This window comes from Phacochoerus africanus, chromosome X (assembly GCF_016906955.1).
Source record: "Phacochoerus africanus isolate WHEZ1 chromosome X, ROS_Pafr_v1, whole genome shotgun sequence".
Classification (NCBI taxonomy): Eukaryota; Metazoa; Chordata; class Mammalia; order Artiodactyla; family Suidae; genus Phacochoerus; species Phacochoerus africanus.
In genome coordinates this window covers 94,832,532-94,851,689 of record NC_062560.1, presented here as the reverse complement: position 1 = coordinate 94,851,689, position 19,158 = coordinate 94,832,532, and the positions used below count along the sequence as shown (strand labels likewise).

Below are 19,158 nucleotides of genomic sequence, written 5' to 3'. Positions count from 1 at the left end.
CATTCTTTTCTCCATTTAAAAAATATTTATTGATGGCCTACTATGTGCCAGGCATTGTGGGCACCCAGAGGCTACGGCCGAAGAACCTGAATAGTTGCTGACAGTCGAACAAGGCCCAAGCTGTCTTTTGGTTACAGAGGCTGCTCTGTAAACATCTCTCCCTGGCCACGACAAGAACAAAGGATGCCTGATGTCTTAAGGGGTTCAGGGCTTGGGTTCTGAGCACAGAGGCCCGTTTCAGCTCCCTAGCCTTTAATTTCCAGTCCTGCGTTCTCTTCCAGTGTGTGTTTCCAATGGAAAGACCTATTCTCATGGCGAGTCCTGGCACCCAAACCTCCGGGCATTTGGCATTGTGGAGTGTGTGCTGTGCACTTGTAATGTCACCAAGCAAGAGTGCAAGAAAATCCACTGCCCCAATCGATACCCCTGCAAGTATCCTCAAAAGATAGATGGAAAGTGCTGCAAGGTGTGTCCAGGTAAAAAGGCAAAAGGTGCGTTGGTTGGAAGCCCTGCCTTTGGCTGAAGGAGCTCCTCACATAGTCATTCTCACTGTTCCTTGAGCATCAGAAACGTAATCACAACCTACCATATAATTGTAATGGTAATAGCTCTACTAATAACTAATAACGAACTACATTCACTCCTCTCTTGAAGGACTCATAAGATGGTTGCTTGGAAGAAATTGCCGACTCAGAAATAGGCTGAGGATTTGCTTGTGTCTCCTGCACCTTTGACCCCGTGTAGCCCTAACAGCTGAACTTAAGCTTTGCTTTTCTAAATAGTCGAGAAATTAGGTTATTGTGATTATTAGGAAGGACAGTAGCACCTTCAGTTTGTATCACTGTTTAACTCATCAAAGCACCATCACCTCTATTTCCCCTTTCAGACAGGACTAGAGACAGGACAGGTGCAGTACAGTGGAAGGAGATGTAGTCTTAACTAAGTTGCTGTGTGACCCAGGCCTGCTCTGGGCTGCATCAGTCTCATCTGTACAATGAAAAGTTTGGACCCGTTCATCTCCAAGCTTCCTTCCAACACTAAAATCCTATCACAATATCACTATTTTGTATATAAAGTGAAATGGCTTGTTTAGAGTCATGGAAATAAATGATGAACCAAGGCTTGGAACCCAGGTCACTTCCTGCCCATTTTTTTCCAGGCCAGTGGAAAATGTTGACTGATTAAAAAAAAAAAAAGGAAAATAACTTAGCTAAATGGTGGTTGTGCCACACGAGCTAGAGAAAAATACAGTCTGTAGTATGGGATTGACAGAGTACTGGATTGGTAATCAAGCATTACGACCATCTTCCAGAGTAAACAGGAGGCAGGGTGTGGATAGGAAGGGCAGGAGCTATCTGATATGGAGGAGAGAACTGGGGCATTAAAAGTGATGAGGAAATGTACTCACTAGGACCCGGGAGAGCACATTCTGAGGATACGGACATGGCGGCCACCCAGCCCCAATGACCTATTACAACTTCTGAGTCTGCGGTCTCACTTAGAAGTAGATCCAGCCACACAGTTTTCTCTTCTGCCAGGGGTCTAACGCCTGTAATCATAAAAGTTATACAACAAGGTAATTCTAGACACAAACTCATAGTTACCTAAGCTACCCAGGTAAGATAAGCCCTCCCACTGTATAGTACCCCAATTTGTTATCTCAGACCTTTAGACCCAATCCCATTTCTTTGCGTGGTTAGGATCCTATGGGGGTAGGTCATACAAATAAGAGTGAATGAATCAAAAAGTTGTGGGGACAGGACACAGAATAGGTATTATCCTTCAGGTTGGTGGTATTTATTAAAAACTTTACGTTCATGGGGTTCCCGTCATGGCACAGTGGAAACGAATCCCACTAGGATCCATGAGGATGTGGGTTCGATTCCTGGCCTCGCTCAGTAGGTTAAGGATCCGGCATTGCCATGAGCTGTGGCGTAGGCTGGCGGCAATAGCTCTGATTCGACCCCTAGCCTGGGAACCTCCATATGTGCGGCCCTGAAAAGACAAAAAAAAAAAAAAGCCAAAAAACTTTATGATCATACTCTTTGGCTAAAGTAATCAGAGACATGCAGAGATAGACAAGGATTTTTGTTGCAGTGCTGTTTACAATAGTGAAATATTGGAAAGAAATGAAAGTCCACCAGTATGGAAATAAATAAATTATGGTATATCTGTACTGTGGTGTATTATACGGCCATTAAAAATCACCATAGAACACGATTTAATGGCACAGAAAGGTATTTGCAGTATATCTAAGTCCAAAGAGAAGCTTCAAAACGATATGTAGGGAGTTCCCGTCGTGGCGCAGTGGTTAACGAATCCGACTAGGAACCATGAGGTTGCGGGTTCGGTCCCTGCCCTTGCTCAGTGGGTTAATGATCCGGCGTTGCCGTGAGCTGTGGTGTAGGTTGCAGACGCAGCTCGGATCCCGCGTTGCTGTGGCTGTGGTGTAGGCCGGTGACTGCAGCTCTGATTCGACCCCTAGCCTGGGAACCTCCATATGCCACGGGAGCAGCCCAAGAAATAGCAAAAAAAGAGACAAAAAAAACCCCGATATGTATATTATGATCCCACTTCCTGTGTGTGTGTTTTTTAAGCATTAATAATATGCTTAGACCAAAAAAAAAAAAAAAGAGAGAGAGAGATTGGAAGAGCATCTGGCAGAATGTAACAGTGGCCACCTTTGGGTGGTTCAATTATGGGTAATTCTTATTTTCTTCTTTATAATTTCTAAATTTCCAACAATGAACATGTATTACTTTGTTATTAGAAAAAAGTAATTAAAGCTATTATTTTAAGGAGTTCCCTGTGTCACGGTGGGTTAAGGACCCAGTGTTATCACTTCAGTGGCTTTGGTTGCTGCTGTGGCACAAGTTCGATCCCTGGCCCAGGAACTTCTGTATGCTGTGGGTGTGGCCAAAACAAACAAAAAAAAGCTTATTATTTTAATAAACTGCCCTCAGAGTCCCACTTGGGAATATATTGAAGAGTCTCATTGACTAAAACTATTTCTCTGGAAGAATGACTTTTCCCACTTTCTCAGGCTGCTCAGAGGTGTAGAGAGAGAGAACTTCCTGGGCAATGTGAAAGGAGAGAGTGGCTGTCCCATTCTGTGCACCTGTCTCTCAGTGAGCCACTCATGGGTGTCTGCAATTTGCAAGTCTCCTGACGACCATGCTGCCCTGTAAGAGTCACTGTCCACAGAGGCCCGGGTACCTCAAGGGTCGTACACTTGTTCGTGCAGCATTCCATCTGGAAACACCTATTATGTGCCTGCTGTGTTCAAGACACTGTTCCAGGCATTGAGACTAAAGACATAAAGCAGGCAGACACAGGCTACGTGCCAGCATGCTCCTTACATTCTAATGGGAAAAGAAAGACAACGAACTTAAACTAATAAGGTACATTTTCAGTTGAGATAGTACTGTGAAGAAAAAAACAGATAGGATCCGCTGATAGTCAGTGGGAAAGGCAGGGTGAAGCACTTTCAGAAGACTCGTCAGGCTTTCCCGTTGTGGCACAGTGGAAACAAGTCCGACTCATATCCATGAAGTTGCAGGTTCGATCCCTGGCCTTGCTCAGTGCATTAAGGATCGGGCATTGCCGTGAGCTGTGGTGCAGGTCGCAGACACGGCTCGGATCCCGCGTTGCTGTGGCTCTGGCGGAGGCCAGCAGCTGTAGCTCTGATTCGACCCCTAGCCTGGGAACCTCCCTATGCTGCGTGTGCGCCCACCCCCCACCCAAAAAAAAGACTGGTCAGTGACGGCTTCTCTGAGGAAGGCTGTTTGAGTCGAGACCTGAATGATGTGAAGGGGTGAGAAAGAAAGGTCATGACATCCTCAGTTGCTCAGAAAATGACACACAGGAAGAGGAATAAAGAAGCGTGGCAAGAAGATCGATGGGAAAAAGAACAGCAAATTCAGTTCTTCATGTTGAGAAGGGAAACGTGATACCTAAAATTCACTGATGATGCAGCCAAGAGCGTCAATAGATTGCAGGCCCCACCAGTAACAAACAAAGGCCAAAATAAAGGAAGTGGGCTTCACACACACACACACACACACACACACACACCGCCCTCTTCTATTTGCTCTGGGAGAGGCTGGCCTTGCCTTGTGTGTATCAGTGGCCATGTGCTGGGTTGTGTAAGAAAGTTCCCCAGCTCACCTCTTATCCCCGTCATACCACCCCAATACCTGGATTTCCTGTAATGACACCGGTTTTTGGTTACAGCATGAAAAGGAATGATTTCTCACTTTCTTAGTTCTGGAGGGCTCAGGATGGGAGCATTCTCAGGGGAAGTGAGAATGGCCAGAAGTGACTTCAGGCGTGGCCTGCTTCCCTAGACGGAGATGAAAATAGGTGAACATGGAGTGATCAGGAAGCACTTTGAAGGGGAGAGTGTGGAATGGAGGAGGTTCCCGAGTAGGTAGTTTGAGAGACACGCTCTGTGTATTGACTTGTAATGTTGTCATGTGCCAGCCGGGGTCAAGTCACTAATGGATTTTGTTGTTGGTTGATCCCTCCTGGTGAGTAAATCAAGCTCTTAGAGGGGAGGGGTGATGGTGCAGGACGGCTCTTCAGGACACTGGGACAACATTTAGCATAATTTGGGTACTTCCAGTATCATTCTGGATTTCATATGGCCATTATAGCTATAGCTAGGATTAGGCTGATGAGCAAGATTTAATACATGCACCCCGGCTCTCATTCTGGTAATTAAATACATAGAGGTTCCTGTTTACTCAGTCATCTCCCCCACCCATTTGAAAAATGCTAGCACACTTCCCTTAATTACCTAACATTGCACCAAAAAAGACTGGCCCACCGAGTAATTAAATAAGTAAAAAGAAAGACAAAGAAAGCTTGACTCTAGGATAATCTACACATTGAGTGATCCGCCCTGGAATCATGCAGAGAAGACTAGGATTTTTGTCTTTACGGTGCCAAAATGGTGGTGGGGGTGGGACAGCTAATCAGGTCAGCAAGAGACATGCAATAGCAATTTGATGACAACCTCTAGTCCAAATGCGTCTGGCTGGCGAACAGTGAGTCCCCCTAATTAGAGTCACAGGTCCAAAGCACTCAACACCCAATGCTTTCCACAGATATTCTTCCAGATGGCTTCTGTCCATATTCAGACTTTTTTAGGGTGTTCTCAGCTGCTCTTTGTTGTTCCTGATTTGAGCATTACACTTTATTTTTTAATATATTTTTTGTTAAAGGATAGTTGATTTCCAGTGTTGTGCCAATTTCTGCTGTGTAGCAAAGTGACCCAGTCATACATAGATAGACATTCTTTTTCTCACATTATCTTCCATCATGGTCTATTCCAAGAGATTGGATATAGGTCCCTGTGCTGTACAGCAGGACCTCATGGCTTATCCATTTAAATGTAATCGTTTGCATCCACCAGCCCCAAACTCCCTTTCCATCCCACTCCCTCCCTCATGGTAACCGTGAGAACATTACACCCATAGCTGAAGAGGGTGCTGATTACAAGGCCAGAAAAGGAACTTAACTCACAGAGAACCAACCAAGGGAACCTTCTTTCAGTAGGAGGCTGAGGAAAGAGGAGGGTGAAGCAGAATGGGGAGTAAGAGGGGACTGGTACTTTTAATGCCTGGCAGCTGAAATCCAACAATTTAGTTCATACTTTAAATGATCCATAGTTGAGGGATTTGACCAATTTTTTTTTGTGTCTTCCAACCTTTCATTTGGCATAGCATACATATGACTAATCTGACATCTAGGTTTTGGCATTGACGTTGATCCGGTATTAGCATTTCCCTTACAAACAAATCAAAGAGCATTCAGAAATGTCAAGCCAATTTGGAGAGATCCTTTGGGCAAGTATATGCACATCAATGAGTGTCATAAATGTTTTCTAAGTATACCTAAGTGACGTCAGGGAAGTTAACCGAAGCCTTCTGTCGGCCCATTCCTTGGGTCTCTGTTGGCAATGTTGAACTAGACAAATCATGAGCATGGAAAATCCTAAGTTCCCTTAAGTGCCCAACAGATTTGTAGTTGGTCCCATTCCTCCTCTTCATGAAAGAACACCTCTCATGCGGTGGTGGCGGATCCATTATAGCTCTGGGGCCAGCGTTCTGTAGAACCATGGATTCAGGCATCTCGTGGACTTAGAAGTCAAGTACTCCTTTGTGACTTGGTGGCTGTCACCGGGGCAGCCTAAGTTGAACCAGTGAAATATGGGTGGGATTTCCATCCCTGTAGGAATGTTCTTGTTGATTGTCCACTTTGGATGCGTGTGAGGTGCTATGATACATGAGATACGTAAATGCAGGAGTTTGCTTCTAGTTTTGGAAAACCATGACACTTCTCTACTTGCTTCCTGATTCCAGAAGAACTTCCCAGCCAAAGCCTTGACAGCAAAGGCTACTTCTGTGGAGAAGAAACAATGCCTGTGTATGAGTCTGTGTTCATGGAGGATGGGGAGACCACCAGAAAAATCGCCTTGGAGACAGAGAGACCACCTCAGGTAGAGGTCCACGTTTGGACCATTCGAAAGGGTGAGCCAGACATTAATTTCCCGTTATTTCTTGGTAAGGGGGACACAGAGAAGGAAGGGAAGGCACCTTCGCTTTGCTTCAACTTTTTCCTCTGTTTGGGTCAAAGATTTCCTGATTGCTTAGAAACTAACACATGACTCACACAGTTGCTATCGTGGCTTTTAACTTTAACCATGGCCTGGGCTAAAAAGTAAGTACTGGCCATTGGGGTTTGTTGTCTTTCTCTCAAACAACCAGGGCTGGTGGCGTGGTTCTTAATGCAGGCTGCACATCAGAATCATCTGGAAAGGTTTTTAAATACCAAATGCCTACCCCCAGAGAGGCTGACTTATTGGTCAGGCGTGAGGCTTGGGCTACAGTGTTTGGTCTCAAAGCTCCACTGGTGATTCTAATGGGCAGTCAAGGGCTGTAAACTACCAAACTGCAGTCCACCGTGGTTTCCAAGACCGAAGCTCAACAACATGAGAATGCATTCACTCAGTGAGAAGCTGCGTCTCTCAAATCATGCTCGGTACTTTGCAGTTGCTCAAGTTGAAAACACTGTCATCAAAAAGATTATAGTCTTACTGGAAGGACAACCCCAGTCATGATGTCCAGTTCCTTTTCTGATTCCTCACGTTGATGCCACAGCAAGCCACGTTCTGTGTCCTCTGCACCTACAGTTGTTCAAGCCATCCCATAGCTACGAGACTAGGGCTGATCTAGTCTGGTCAAGTTTGCTAGGAATCCGAGGGAGAGGTCAGATTTCAAGGAGGAAATAGTACACATCTTTTTTCAGCCGGCTCCCACCTAAGGCTCGAGAGTGCTCAAACTTGAGGAAGTTTCAGCATCACACAGGGAGCCGGTTTAAAACCCAGCTGCTTGGCCTGACCGAGAAATGAGAATTCAGGCGGCCTCTGGTAGGGTCTCAACATTTGCATCTCTAGCAAATAGCCAGGTGATGTTCATGGAGGTGGCATTTATTTTATTTATTTATGTATTTTTGTCTTTTGTCTTTTTAGGGCGGCACCCTTGGCATGTGGAGGTTCCCAGGCTAGGGGTCGAATCGGAGCTGTAACCGCCGGCCTACACCAGAGCCACAGCAACGCGGGATCTGAGCTGCATCTTCGACCTACATTACAGCGAATGGCAACGCTGGATCCTTAACCCACTGAGTGAGGCCAGGGATCGAACCCGCCACCTCATGGTTCCTAGTCGGGTTCGTTAACCACTGAGCCACGAAGGGAACTCCGGCACATGGCATTTTAGACCCTTCCTTGGGGAAACCCCTGCTCTAGATTTGTGTGGGCCTTTTTTTCTGTCCCTTTTCACACCAACCTTTCTTCCTGAAAGAAAGAGTTCCCCCTGCTCCTTAAAAATATGCTAGAACACACGCATATATATCTCATCTCATGACTTTTGCTCTAGACCTAGGAATGTTGATTTGCCATCTCCAACTCCCTAAATCACCTCTTGTTCCCAGCCCTGGGGAATCTGTGCGTAGTAGACAGAGAGTAAATCCAGGCTTCCTCCCATTGCTCACTGTAGACCTCTTGAGGATTATTTAAGTGAGCTGGCAACATGTTGCCCCCTCAACTGCAAGGCAGTTTTCAGTGGTTCATACGTTATTTTGATTAAAGTTATTCAGGCAAAGTTGAGACTGCCAGAGCCCACTTATTTTCATCGTGCCCATTTTTCTAAGGAAAAGCAAAAGGAAAACCATGCTTTGGGGTGAGTTCAAGAATAGGGATGGCAGCATTCCCATCGTGGCACAGCAGAAACGAACCTGACTAGTATCCATGAGGATTCGGGTTTGATCCCTGGCCTCACTCAGTGGGTCAAGGATCCGGCATGGCCCTGAGCTGCAGTGTAGGTTGAGCATGCAGCTCAGATCCTGTGTTGCTGTCGCTGTGGTGTAGGCTCCGATTTGCCCCCCAGCCTGGGAACTTCCATACGCTGTGGGCGCAGCCCTAAAAAAATATAGCAAAAACAAACAAACAAAAAAGAATAGGGATGGCTTCTCCATTTACACAAACAACCTGTCTGCAAGGCCCACGGCTGGCTCTCACTGCTGAATCAAGGGGTGGGTGGCAGCCCAGTGGCTGGGCAGGGACATAGTCTGCCCAGGCTTGGGGCAAAGGCAGAATGTCTAATCCTGCCTTTGGCTGCAGGAAACTCCAGCCAGCACCCATGCTTGATTCCCTGTGGCTTTCCCAGGAACGGGTCCCACGGTCAGCAGCTCTGTCTCCCTTATCTCCATCCTCTGGAGAACCAGTGGGGAGGCCAGTGAGCCAAGGAACCAAATGGAGTCAATTATAACCCCCGAGCCGTCCAAGTTCCTGGTTAAGCACATTACCCAGCCCAGCTCGAGACTCCTAAGCCCCACTAATGAAATGATATGCTCAGCCCGAGCAGAAAAAGGGGTTGATGGTTCCAAATAGAGAGCGCCTGACCACCTGCCCCACTTTGTGCTTGGCCCCAGGCATCCTCCAGCACTTCCATATTGAGAAGATCTCCAAGAGGATGTTTGAGGAGCTCCATCACTTCAAGCTGGTGACCAGGACAACACTGAGTAAGTGGTGACTCTCTTTACTCTTCCCAGGAGAACATATCTACTTTTCAATGTTAGCAGCGTCCCAAATAAAGTACCTGCCACGTTCTCACTGAACAGGAACAACCCTCAATGTCAGCATTAGATGGTCTCTCTCCTGTCTGGGTGACTAACCCCAGAGTCTCAAGAGGGTCAGAGGTCTGGTCTGTGTGTGGAGCCTTCACATTTTGGCTGTGTTCTCAGTGGTGGGTACAAGAGACACAGAGAGAAAAATGGATGCACATCGATTCTTGGGTTGTATCAAAGCTCTGTTTAGGGGTTCCGGTCATGGCTCAGCAGAAACGAATCCAGCTAGTATCCATGAGGACCAAGGTTCGATCCCTGGCCCCGTTCAGTGGGTTAAGGATCTGGCGTTGCTGTGAGCTGTGGTGTAGGTTGCAGATGTAGCTGGGATCTGACATTGCTGTGGCTGTGGTGTAGGCCGGGAGCTGCGGCTCCGATTCAGCCCTTAGCCTGGAACTTCCATATGCCATAGGTGTGGCCTAAAAAGACAAAAAGGTTTTAACAATTTAAAAAAAGCTCTGTTTACTCTTTGGGACTGCCCCGGGTGGTGACATTTCTTCCGAAGCACTCAGACACTCAGACATACTTGCAGCTCTCCCACTTTCTACGCTAGATGGAGCCTGGGACTAGATCCTGCTAGGCACTGGGCCGTGGGGTGTGGGGCAGGGGGAGCATTTCTGAAGGAATAAAAGGCACAGAATGTCTATCCACAGGGAATTTTAATGGGCGAGACGGAACATGAAAACGCCTTCCTTCTGAATTAGTATAGTTCTGAAGCGTGAAATGCCTAAGTGCTCAGGGGACTCTGCAAAGAACAATGAGATGACAGCCAGGTGGGCTTAGTTGGGAAGACTTCGGGGAGGAGGTGAGTTTTGAAAGAGAAGGGTGTGACTGGGCAACAGGTCAGGAAATCAGTCCAGGGAGAGGGTGCAGCCTAAGAGAAGACTCAGACAGGAGCAAACAAGAAACGTGGGTGCGGGTGAGTGTGTGGGTGTGGGTGAGGAAGATTTACAAAGGCCACATAGGGTGCACCGCAAGATGAGAAGAGTTGGAAGTAGGAAGTAGTCAGGGGCCCCGAAGAAGCTGGTGAGAAGTTCCCATAGAAGGCAAGTCGCATGGGTAGTTGCTGCAGTTGTTGTGCTGCATGTAACGTATCGGTATCAAAATGATGCTACCGAAAGATGTCTCTTGGCGGTCAGATGGATTTATTAAGCACCTACTTTGACGAAGCCATATTCTGAAGAGCCCAATATGCCAAGCTAAGAAGTTGGACTTGATCTCCAGGCCAGAGAACCCCAGTGGGTTTTTTTTAAGCAAGTAAATGATGCATTCAGATCTGTGTTTTAGAAAGCGGTACTTGCTGTATGGAGTGGAAGGTGGGCTTTTAGTGCGAGAGCTGGTGATAGTCTGTAGGAAGCTGTCATACTGCCTTAAGTCGGTTAGACAGGGGAGGTGGGGTCCCTGTGAGGGACATTTCTGAGGTCACATCATCAAGATCAGTATCAAAGAAGGAAATGAGTTTGGAGTGACTCCAGTGGTAACAACTTTATGGACCGAAGAGTAATACCATTCACCAGTGGGAAACTCTGGAGAAGGAGCAGGTACTGGTGAAAAAAAAATGAGTTTTACTTGGAACATGTTTAGATTAAGATGCTTGAAGGCCATTTGAGTGGTTATCTAATAGGCAGCTAGCTGGACATAGGGTCAATGAGGTCAATTATTATTCTGCAGGACATGGGTAGACACTTAACTGGACATTAGGAGAATTCGCACGGAGGAGTTGGGAGTTCTTATGAGTAAGGAATAAAGGAGGTGGAGTCTAGGATCCCCGGCTACAATGATGTGACTTTTGAAATTACCAGTTAACTTCAAAGACCATGTTTTTGTTCATACTCTGAGCAAGGTGCCGTACTAGGCCCTGGGGGGACTTGAAAGATGATTTAAACCAACTCTGCCCCTCACTGTCAGGATTTGGGGTGTATAACGTAAGTAGATGGTGTGTGACACTAACGGTGTGCAGCTGACGGAAGGGGATCATGAGATGATCTGCAGGGTCACCTGGGGACAAAGAAGAACAAGCCTGACACCTGGATAGCACATGCCCATTAGATCTTGGCACACACATGGGATCCCAGAGAATAGAGAAAGGTGCCGAATCCCAGGGAGAAGAGAGCAGACAGATGGAGGCTGCAAGGAAGGGGTCATGGTCTCCTGTGATGAGAGAAAGAAAAGAGGTTCAACATCAATTCTGGATTAAGAAGAGCTTGCTGACCTTGGACTAGGCATTCTCCAGGTTGCAACATCATGAGCACGGGAATAAAAGGGAGATGAAGAGGGCATCCGGGGTGGGTATTTTGTTAGGAGGGCTTTTTGACAGAGCAGGATGCTAGAAGGAAGCTCTTGCCGCTGAGGGACCAGGAAAGTTAGAGGAGGGATGCTTCAGCAATATCGGGTGGTTTCCAGTGCTCAGCATGGGGTGTGCATTCAAAAACTGCTCAGACTGGAGTTCCCGTCGTGGCTCAGTGGAAACAAATCTGACTCGCATCCATGAGGACACAGGTTTGATCCCTGGCCTCGCTCAGTGGGTTAAGGATCCGGCATTGCCATGAGCTGCGATGTAGGTTGCAGACGTGGCTCAGATCCCACGTTGCTGTGGCTGTGGCGTAGGCTGGCAGCTGCAGCTCTGATTCGACCCATAGCCTGGGAACCTCCATATGCCTCGGGTTCGGCCTTAAAAAGACAAAAACAAAACCAAAAAACTGCGCAGTCAGCGTGACAGGAGGAGGGATAGGGAAGTTGATAGGGATAGATAGGAAGTATGGAAACTTCCATGGTGGGGCCAGGGGGAGGAGAAAACAGGGCCTGGAAAGGGACAGGAGCAGGTGGCACAGGGAACAGAAGGGGGGCAGCCGTGTTCGTCCAGGGCAGAGAGGGTGGACCTCTCTGAAGAGCCAGGGGGCCCGGGTGGGGTAGGGCTGCTGAAGGCGGTCGGAGGACAGTGTGTGGGCAGAAGAGAAAGCAGAGGGGAGCAGTTTTTAACGAAGGGCAGCAGGAATGGAGAAAAGCAGTAAATAATCAAGTAGCCCAGACTGATATCCAGGCCTCGAAGAGGAGGCAAAACCCCAGTAATGTACCAGGTACTGTTCTCCAAAGCGCCTTATTTGACCTGGCGCCCAGTGAGCCCCATACTAACCTAACAACCTGACAGTGGAGACTTTTGCAAACGCTAAGGAGACTGTAAACATCCCAAGAATAATACTTAGGTTGTACTCTTGGGGGAGACAGGCCTGTGTTATTCTTGGGATGCTTACAAACGCCACGTGCAGAAGACTCCATGGCCCATTTTCCACGTGTGTCCCCAGAAAAGTGTTTTGGGGGCTGTTTTGCTGAAAGTCCGGGATGCTTGTATTCCAGCTCCCCCGGGGGTGGGGGGCTGTGCATCAGTGGGGAAGGACGGCGGATGCTGGGTCTACTCCTCATTGGCTCTGCTCTCCTCTTACATCTCTGGGCTACTTTCTGTTTGTCTTTTAGGCCAGTGGAAGATCTTCACTGAAGGAGAAGCCCAGATCAGCCAGATGTGTTCAAGTCGCGTGTGCAGAACAGAGCTCGAAGATTTGGTCAAGGTTTTGTACCTGGAAAGGTCTGAAAAGGGCCACTGTTAGACAAGACAGACCGTGTTGGATAGGGTAACGCAAGAAAATTCAAGCTGCAGCTGGACTGCAGGCTTACTTTGCTTAAGTCAACAGTGCCCTAAACCCCCCAACTCAAATGCAGTCAATTATTCACGCCCAGCACAGCATAACTTGCTCCTTTATCGGAGTGGTGTGTCAGCCCTTAAACATCTCCTCCAGAAAGACTTAGAGGAGTCTTGAATGGTCTGCGGGAGGCAGAGGGCTAGAACACCACAGCACCGCTCTAGTTTCTGGGAGAATCACATTTCTTTACAGGTTAAAGAGTTAACAAAACCCTCGGGTTTCTGTCTAGAAAGTTATTCCGATGAAAGAACGAGAAGGGAATTGCTTAGTAGGAGTTCTGTAGTGCAGAGAAAATATTTGTATGAAATTATGCTCTTCACATTTTAGAATGTCTTGGGTTTTTTTTTTTTTTTTTTATAAAACATTAACTCCTCGTCTTCACACACACACTAAACTACAGCCTTCATTCTGAGGCCAAGCCAGTGTAGAGTCTCCCCGCTTTTGCCTTGCCTGGCGCGCAAGTAGTTTGGGGGCAGTTGGTACCCCTGGGGGTAAATCAGGACTCGTGAGTGGAAGGCTGTGCCCTTGGGTCTGTGGTGTGGTTGCTGGAAGTCACCAGTTCTGGCGAAGATGAAGCGCACCGGGTCATGGCCACTTTCACTTCAAGGCGGGAAAGAACTTGCCCCAAGTGACACCACCTCCCGTTTCTCGCTGAACCTCTGGGGCCTCCATCAAGAAGTCAAAGTTGGGGAGATTTGTCAGAACCCGAACCCGTATGTGACAAAAGAATTGGTGAGGAAAGGAGTTGATGGAAGTCAACCAGGCCACTCGTGTGTTTTCAAGTCAGTAAAACTCACCCATTAACAGTTCAGTCCTCGCTCCTGTTCTCTAGTCCAAAAACTTCAGGTCAGTGATGACAGCCTAGAAGCTTCTTAAAAAGGCATTTTCCTCTTTTCCTCCAGTGAACGGAGTTGCCTTTTACTTGGCAAAAGGGCTCCATTCCTCGTGAGCTTCAGTTAGGAGAATGGTTGCTCGGTTAGGCAGATGGGGGTCCCGATACCATCTTTAATTCTAAACCTTCCTACCATTCTCATCTCGTCCACCAAGCATGGATTTGAATCCTGAGTCCCAGAGAAGGCTGCTCCGAAAAAGTCTCTTTGCAGCCCTCCTGCCAGGGCCCTACACGACCGAGTCTGAGGCCTGGCTTTAGAAATCATCTTGGTGAGGAAACTATAGACTTCTCCCCAGCAGGGATCTCAAGCTTGCTTTCTAGATTTATCTCCTCTGAAGAGGTAGAAATGAACTCTAGTGAGGGCTTCAGAGATTTTAAGGACCCAGCGATCCCATGTTTCCTACTCTGGGACCACAGGTCCCGTTCTTCCTTAATTTGACACCAGTGGGGGACAATGGACCGTTCAGTCTTTATGGCAACCTGACACAAAGGAGTCTGTCCTCCTAAAAGAGACACAGGGGCCTGATGACCAGGCCTTCGTGGAACCACCAGTCCCTCAGACACGTTCTCCTGGGGAAAAGGAAGCAGGACATACAAGGCTGAAAGGCCACAGAGCGTTACTGGGGACAAGGAGGGTGGAGGATGTTTAGCTGTCACCTCTCCCCCAGAGGGGCAGTGTTTCCATACTGTGGAAACAAGCCACCGGATCCAGAAGAGAAGCGGTGATGTCGCCCTTCTGGATGACTCACCCCCAAGTCTTCCCACCCAGGTGTTCTCTGAAAGCTCGACCTAAAGGGAAACCCCAGGGAGCTCCCCTAGAGAGACTCCTGCCCCCAGGTGCCTGGACACACCTCTGCAAAGCGTGTGTGTGAAGCGGGAGCTGGGGAGCCATGCTAGGCCGCCGTGGAAACCCTCCAGTGTTCGGTGTGGTGTAGGGAGTAGGACATAGAGAACAGAGGCCCAGCCGCCTGTAGTGAGTAGAGAGGATTGGATGTGGTTCTTCTTGTGTATTTATTTGTACCATAAGCACTTGGAACAACAAAGCCCATAAGCACCATTTAGCAGTCGTAGCCACTTTATAGTTAACGCATGTAAACAAGTAAGAGTAAACATAACAGTACTACCCTCTCACTCTTCTCACAGGACATGTACCTAAATGGGGTACTTATTTATGTAGTCACTGCATTTCTGGATTTTTAAATTAATAAAAAAAGTTAATTTGGAAAAATCCCGTGCAGGAATGTGGCGTGAGTGCTTGACTGCGGACACTGCTGACCTTGGACTGGGTCACAGGTGACGGGCGGGCCTGGCTTTTGCACGCTCAGCTTGACATCCTTCTCCCACTACAGCCTCATGCTTAGGCGTGAGAACTTGGCCGTCAGAATCCCAGCTCTACACTTAGCATCTGCGTCTGTCCCCCTGACGGTAGAATGGGGATAACAGTGGGGCTGTCGCCCTTTTCTTAAAAGCTTGCAGCGAGATTTAATTGGCTCAGTTCATGTTAAGTGATTAGAATAGTGTCTGGTGCATAGTGAACATTCACTCATGACCACGGATATTCAAAAATGTCATGGCACTGAGAATGGCCATTGATTTCTGGCCTCCCTTTAGGCCAAGCCCCTTAAGAGCTTGGGAACAGAAGGCTTGGCTTTCAAGGAGACTTGGATTTCAAGGAGACTTGGATTTCAAGAAGGCTTGAGTTTTGGAGTTCCCGTCGTGGCTCAGTGGTTAACAAATCCGACTAGGAACCATGAGGCTGCGGGTTCAATCTCTGGCCTTGCTCAGTGGGTTAAGGATTCGGCATTGCCATGAGCTGTGACGTAGGTCGCAGACGCGGCTCGGATCCTGCGTTGCTGTGGCTGTGGCTGTGGTCGGTGGCTACAGCTCCGATTAGACCCCTAGCCTGGGAATCTCCATATGCCGCGGGAGTGGCCCTAGCAAAGACAAAAAAGCTTGAGTTTTGGTCTGCTGCTCAGGGGCAACTTTGCACACGGAGCAGGGCAAAAGTGTCATCACGTATGTTGATCCAGGCTAAATTCCCTCAAACCCCTAATAGGAGCTAAATGTATGCTATCCCAGAAGCCAACATCTAAGAGAGCTACAAGGCCACATAATATAAGGACGAGAAAAGAAGGCCTTGGTGTTAGCAACACAGACGTCATTGGTGGCACAATGTCAGGAAAGTGATAGGCACAGAGGCCAGAAGTGAGTGGGGACTTGAAGAAGTGGAGGCGGAAGGATGGAAACTCGAGGAGACCCTTTGGAGAGGCTCGGTTACCGAGAGTGGAGTGAGCAGATGAAGGAAGTAGCTGGAGAAGGAGGAGGTCAGAGGAAAGTTTTGTCATAAATACGGGAGCTATTTGGCCATGTCTGAATACCAAAGGGAGGGACCCTATAAAGAGGAAAAGATGGAAGGTGAGGGGAAAGGAGGGTTAGGCTACTGTGTGGGGTGCATAAGAAGCCAAGCCCCCACGCTGAGCCCTCCAACCACAATTCCTGACCGACAACCTGGGCCGATTTTTGGCCTTTGGTTGCCAATCCCTTACTGTAATTAGCTGCACCTAGTTCTGGTCATCTCTCCTTGCTTGGTCCCTCTTTATACCTGGCATACGTTCTTCTGGAATGATGTATAATGGCTGTAAATCCCAATATCACTCTGCCTCCACTGGGGAAAGCACACATAAACCAGACACGTTCGCTCCTCTGGCACGCTTCCCTTTCCCTGATTATCACATCCACATTTCACCAAATCCTTTCACTTTGGTCTCGGAAAGGTCAGCCCGTGTGTATTGCCTTTTGCTCTTATCTTCCTCTTTATGAGCTTTTCCTCCCTAGGGTCTCTTCCCCCGCCCCCCAAGTGATTCCCAGGACGCACCCAAGATCATCTCTTACGGGCTCAAGGACAAGTCCCGCCTGCTACCACATTACCCACCTTTTTGTTCCTTTCTTGCTCTGCTGCCCTCGTGAGAGGCACTGCTGGAGAAAATGGCCATCCACTGCGATGCTACCCTCTGCCTTCTTACATTAAACCAGCGAATGCATGGATGTTGAGTGCGTATTATGTCGACCAAAGCATGGTCTTCTTGTGCTTCGGAGTCTCCCGGAATTTTTCACGGAAACAAGCCCTAACTAACCTTTTAGATTCCATGCTCTGCTCTTCTCAGGGCTCAATTGCCGGTATAGAGACGCTCTGGTGAACATCAGCACCCTTGTTTTATTGCGCTTCACAGCTATTGCCTACTTCATACATTGAAGGTTTGTGGCCACCCCATCTCAAGCGTGTCTCTCAGCACCACTTTTCCAAAAGTATTTGCTCATGCCGTGTCTCTGTGTCATACGTTGGTCATTCTCATGATATTTCAAGCTTTTTCATTATTATTTTATTTGTGGTGGTGATTTTTGATCAGTGATCTTTGGTATTACTTGTAATTTACAAAAAGATTAGAACTCACCAAAGGCTTAGATGGTCATTAGCATTTTTTAGATAAGGTCTTTTTTTTTTTTTTTTTGGTCTTTTTAGAGCCACACCTGCAGCATATAGAGGTTCCCGGGCTAGGGGTCCAATCAGAGCTATAGCCACTGGCCTACACCACAGCTCACAGCAACGCCGGATCCTTAACCCACGGAACAAGGCCAGAGATCGAACCTGCGTCCTCATGAATACTAGTCAGATTCATTTCCTCTGAGCCATGATGGGAACTCCAGCAATAAAGTCTTTTTAAATTAAGATATGCATATTGTTTCTTTAGACATAATGCTATTGCACACTTAATAGACTATAGTATAGAGTAACCATGATTTTTATATGCACTGGGAAACAAACAAAAAAAAAAACCCCATGTAATTTGCTTCATTGTGATATTTGCTTTATTGCTGTGGTCTGGAATCGAACTGGCAATATCTCTGAGGTCTGCCCGTATAAGCCTGTAAGACAGATGTGGAGCCGTTCCCCTCAGCCCTCTTTCCTTTGGTGCATATGTACTACTTTTATTCCCCAATGAATCCCTCATGCAAATTGACTTCAGAGGGCCCACCCCATCAGTCTGCCAGACAATTTTAGATACCTCAGAAACCTCCAAGCAGAAAAGAGAAGTCCTTGAATGCAGAGGCCCAGCCATAGCACACTGTCTCCCAAATATTTCATGCACATTTACAACTTGCTGCCTTTGTTTGTGCTTTCCCATCACTAGAATAATCTTCCCTCTTTTGTCTGGCAAACTCCTACTCATCCTTCAAGACCCAGTCCAAATGTCCCTTCCTCTTTGGAGCTTTGCCTGTTCCCCTTCTGGTTTGCTACCATTTTCACTTTCTCCCTATGCACTGTATCCTCCAACCAGGCCACATCCATTTGCTGGGTACTGATTGTGTCCTTGGTACTTCTGTGCCTTTGCACATAGCTCTGTTTGCCTGGAACATTCATCTTCTGATGTTTCTACTTCACGAACACCGATTCGTCTTTTAATACTCCACATTGCTCATCTCAGACCTCGCCCACCTCTTTCAGACATAGTTAGTTGGTCCCCTAGGAAATAACAACCAAAACACTTACCCCGTGCCAGTCACTGTGGTCATCAATTGACATGCATGTTTTCCCAGTCAAGCCTCACCAAAGCCCTACGTGATAGGTCCCATGATTGCCCCTATTTTAGAGACGAGGACATAGAGTGCATTCACCTTTTACATGCCTTCATGTGTTAAAATGTGAAGCATTTGTTCAGCCACAATCTCCCTGCTGAGCCTGGAGAGCTCTGAGAGGGCAGGAACCCAGTGCCCAGCACTTCCAGACATTCAATAAATATTTGCCAAGTGAATAGTCAATGTGATGAGATTCTTTCTCCAGTTGGGAAGGAAAGCAGTCCAGGGATTACTTAAATATCCAGGGGCGAGGCCGGCCTTCAGGACATTTTCTCTGTCCCTAAGGAAAAGGAATCAAATCTGGGTTAACGAATACAAAGGAAAAAGCGCTTGTTTGCCTTGCAAAACAATTTCCCATGAGGTGTCTTTTAAAATCACTGATAAATATTGGATTTACACACAGGGTTTTTTTAGTACTTAAAGAAAGATGTCCCTGCGTTTGTGGTATCGACCTCACAGCTGTGAAGGATCTTGCTTCGGTGTCAATATTATAGATGATAAGCAGTATCTATATTTCTATATATACTATCTATATTGCAATGCAAGGTTTCGAATCACTGTAGTACATATAAAACTTACCTCTCTGTGTGTGCTGGAAAAATCAGACTCCCAAATATGGAGCCTTCACAAGATGGACAGTACAGTATGAGAGACCCAAGGCCTGGCTTCGAATTAACGTAGACAAGAGGAGTTCTGAGTTGCCTCCGAGTATAAGTGGTCTCCCATCTAGGAATGAAATATTGGCCTCAA

At 47.3% G+C, this 19,158-nt stretch overlaps 1 protein-coding gene across 7 annotated transcripts in view; it reads left to right on the top strand.

The window, feature by feature from the left end:
• CHRDL1 (chordin like 1) overlaps positions 1-15,001 on the top strand; it is a 122,743-nt gene extending 107,742 nt beyond the window's left edge. For 3 of the 7 annotated variants that reach the window (XM_047764918.1, XM_047764919.1, XM_047764920.1), the window contains exons 9-12: positions 282-476; positions 6,366-6,533; positions 8,995-9,084; positions 12,658-15,001. In XM_047764918.1, coding sequence (XP_047620874.1) covers positions 282-476; positions 6,366-6,533; positions 8,995-9,084; positions 12,658-12,788 — 584 coding nt within the window. In that variant the 3' untranslated portion in view covers positions 12,789-15,001. Of the gene's footprint in view, positions 1-281; positions 492-6,365; positions 6,534-8,994; positions 9,085-12,657 lie in introns of all 7 variants that reach the window. The other 4 variants (XM_047764913.1, XM_047764915.1, XM_047764914.1 and 1 more) reach the window with 2 other exon arrangements.
• Positions 15,002-19,158: the final 4,157 nt, after the last annotated feature.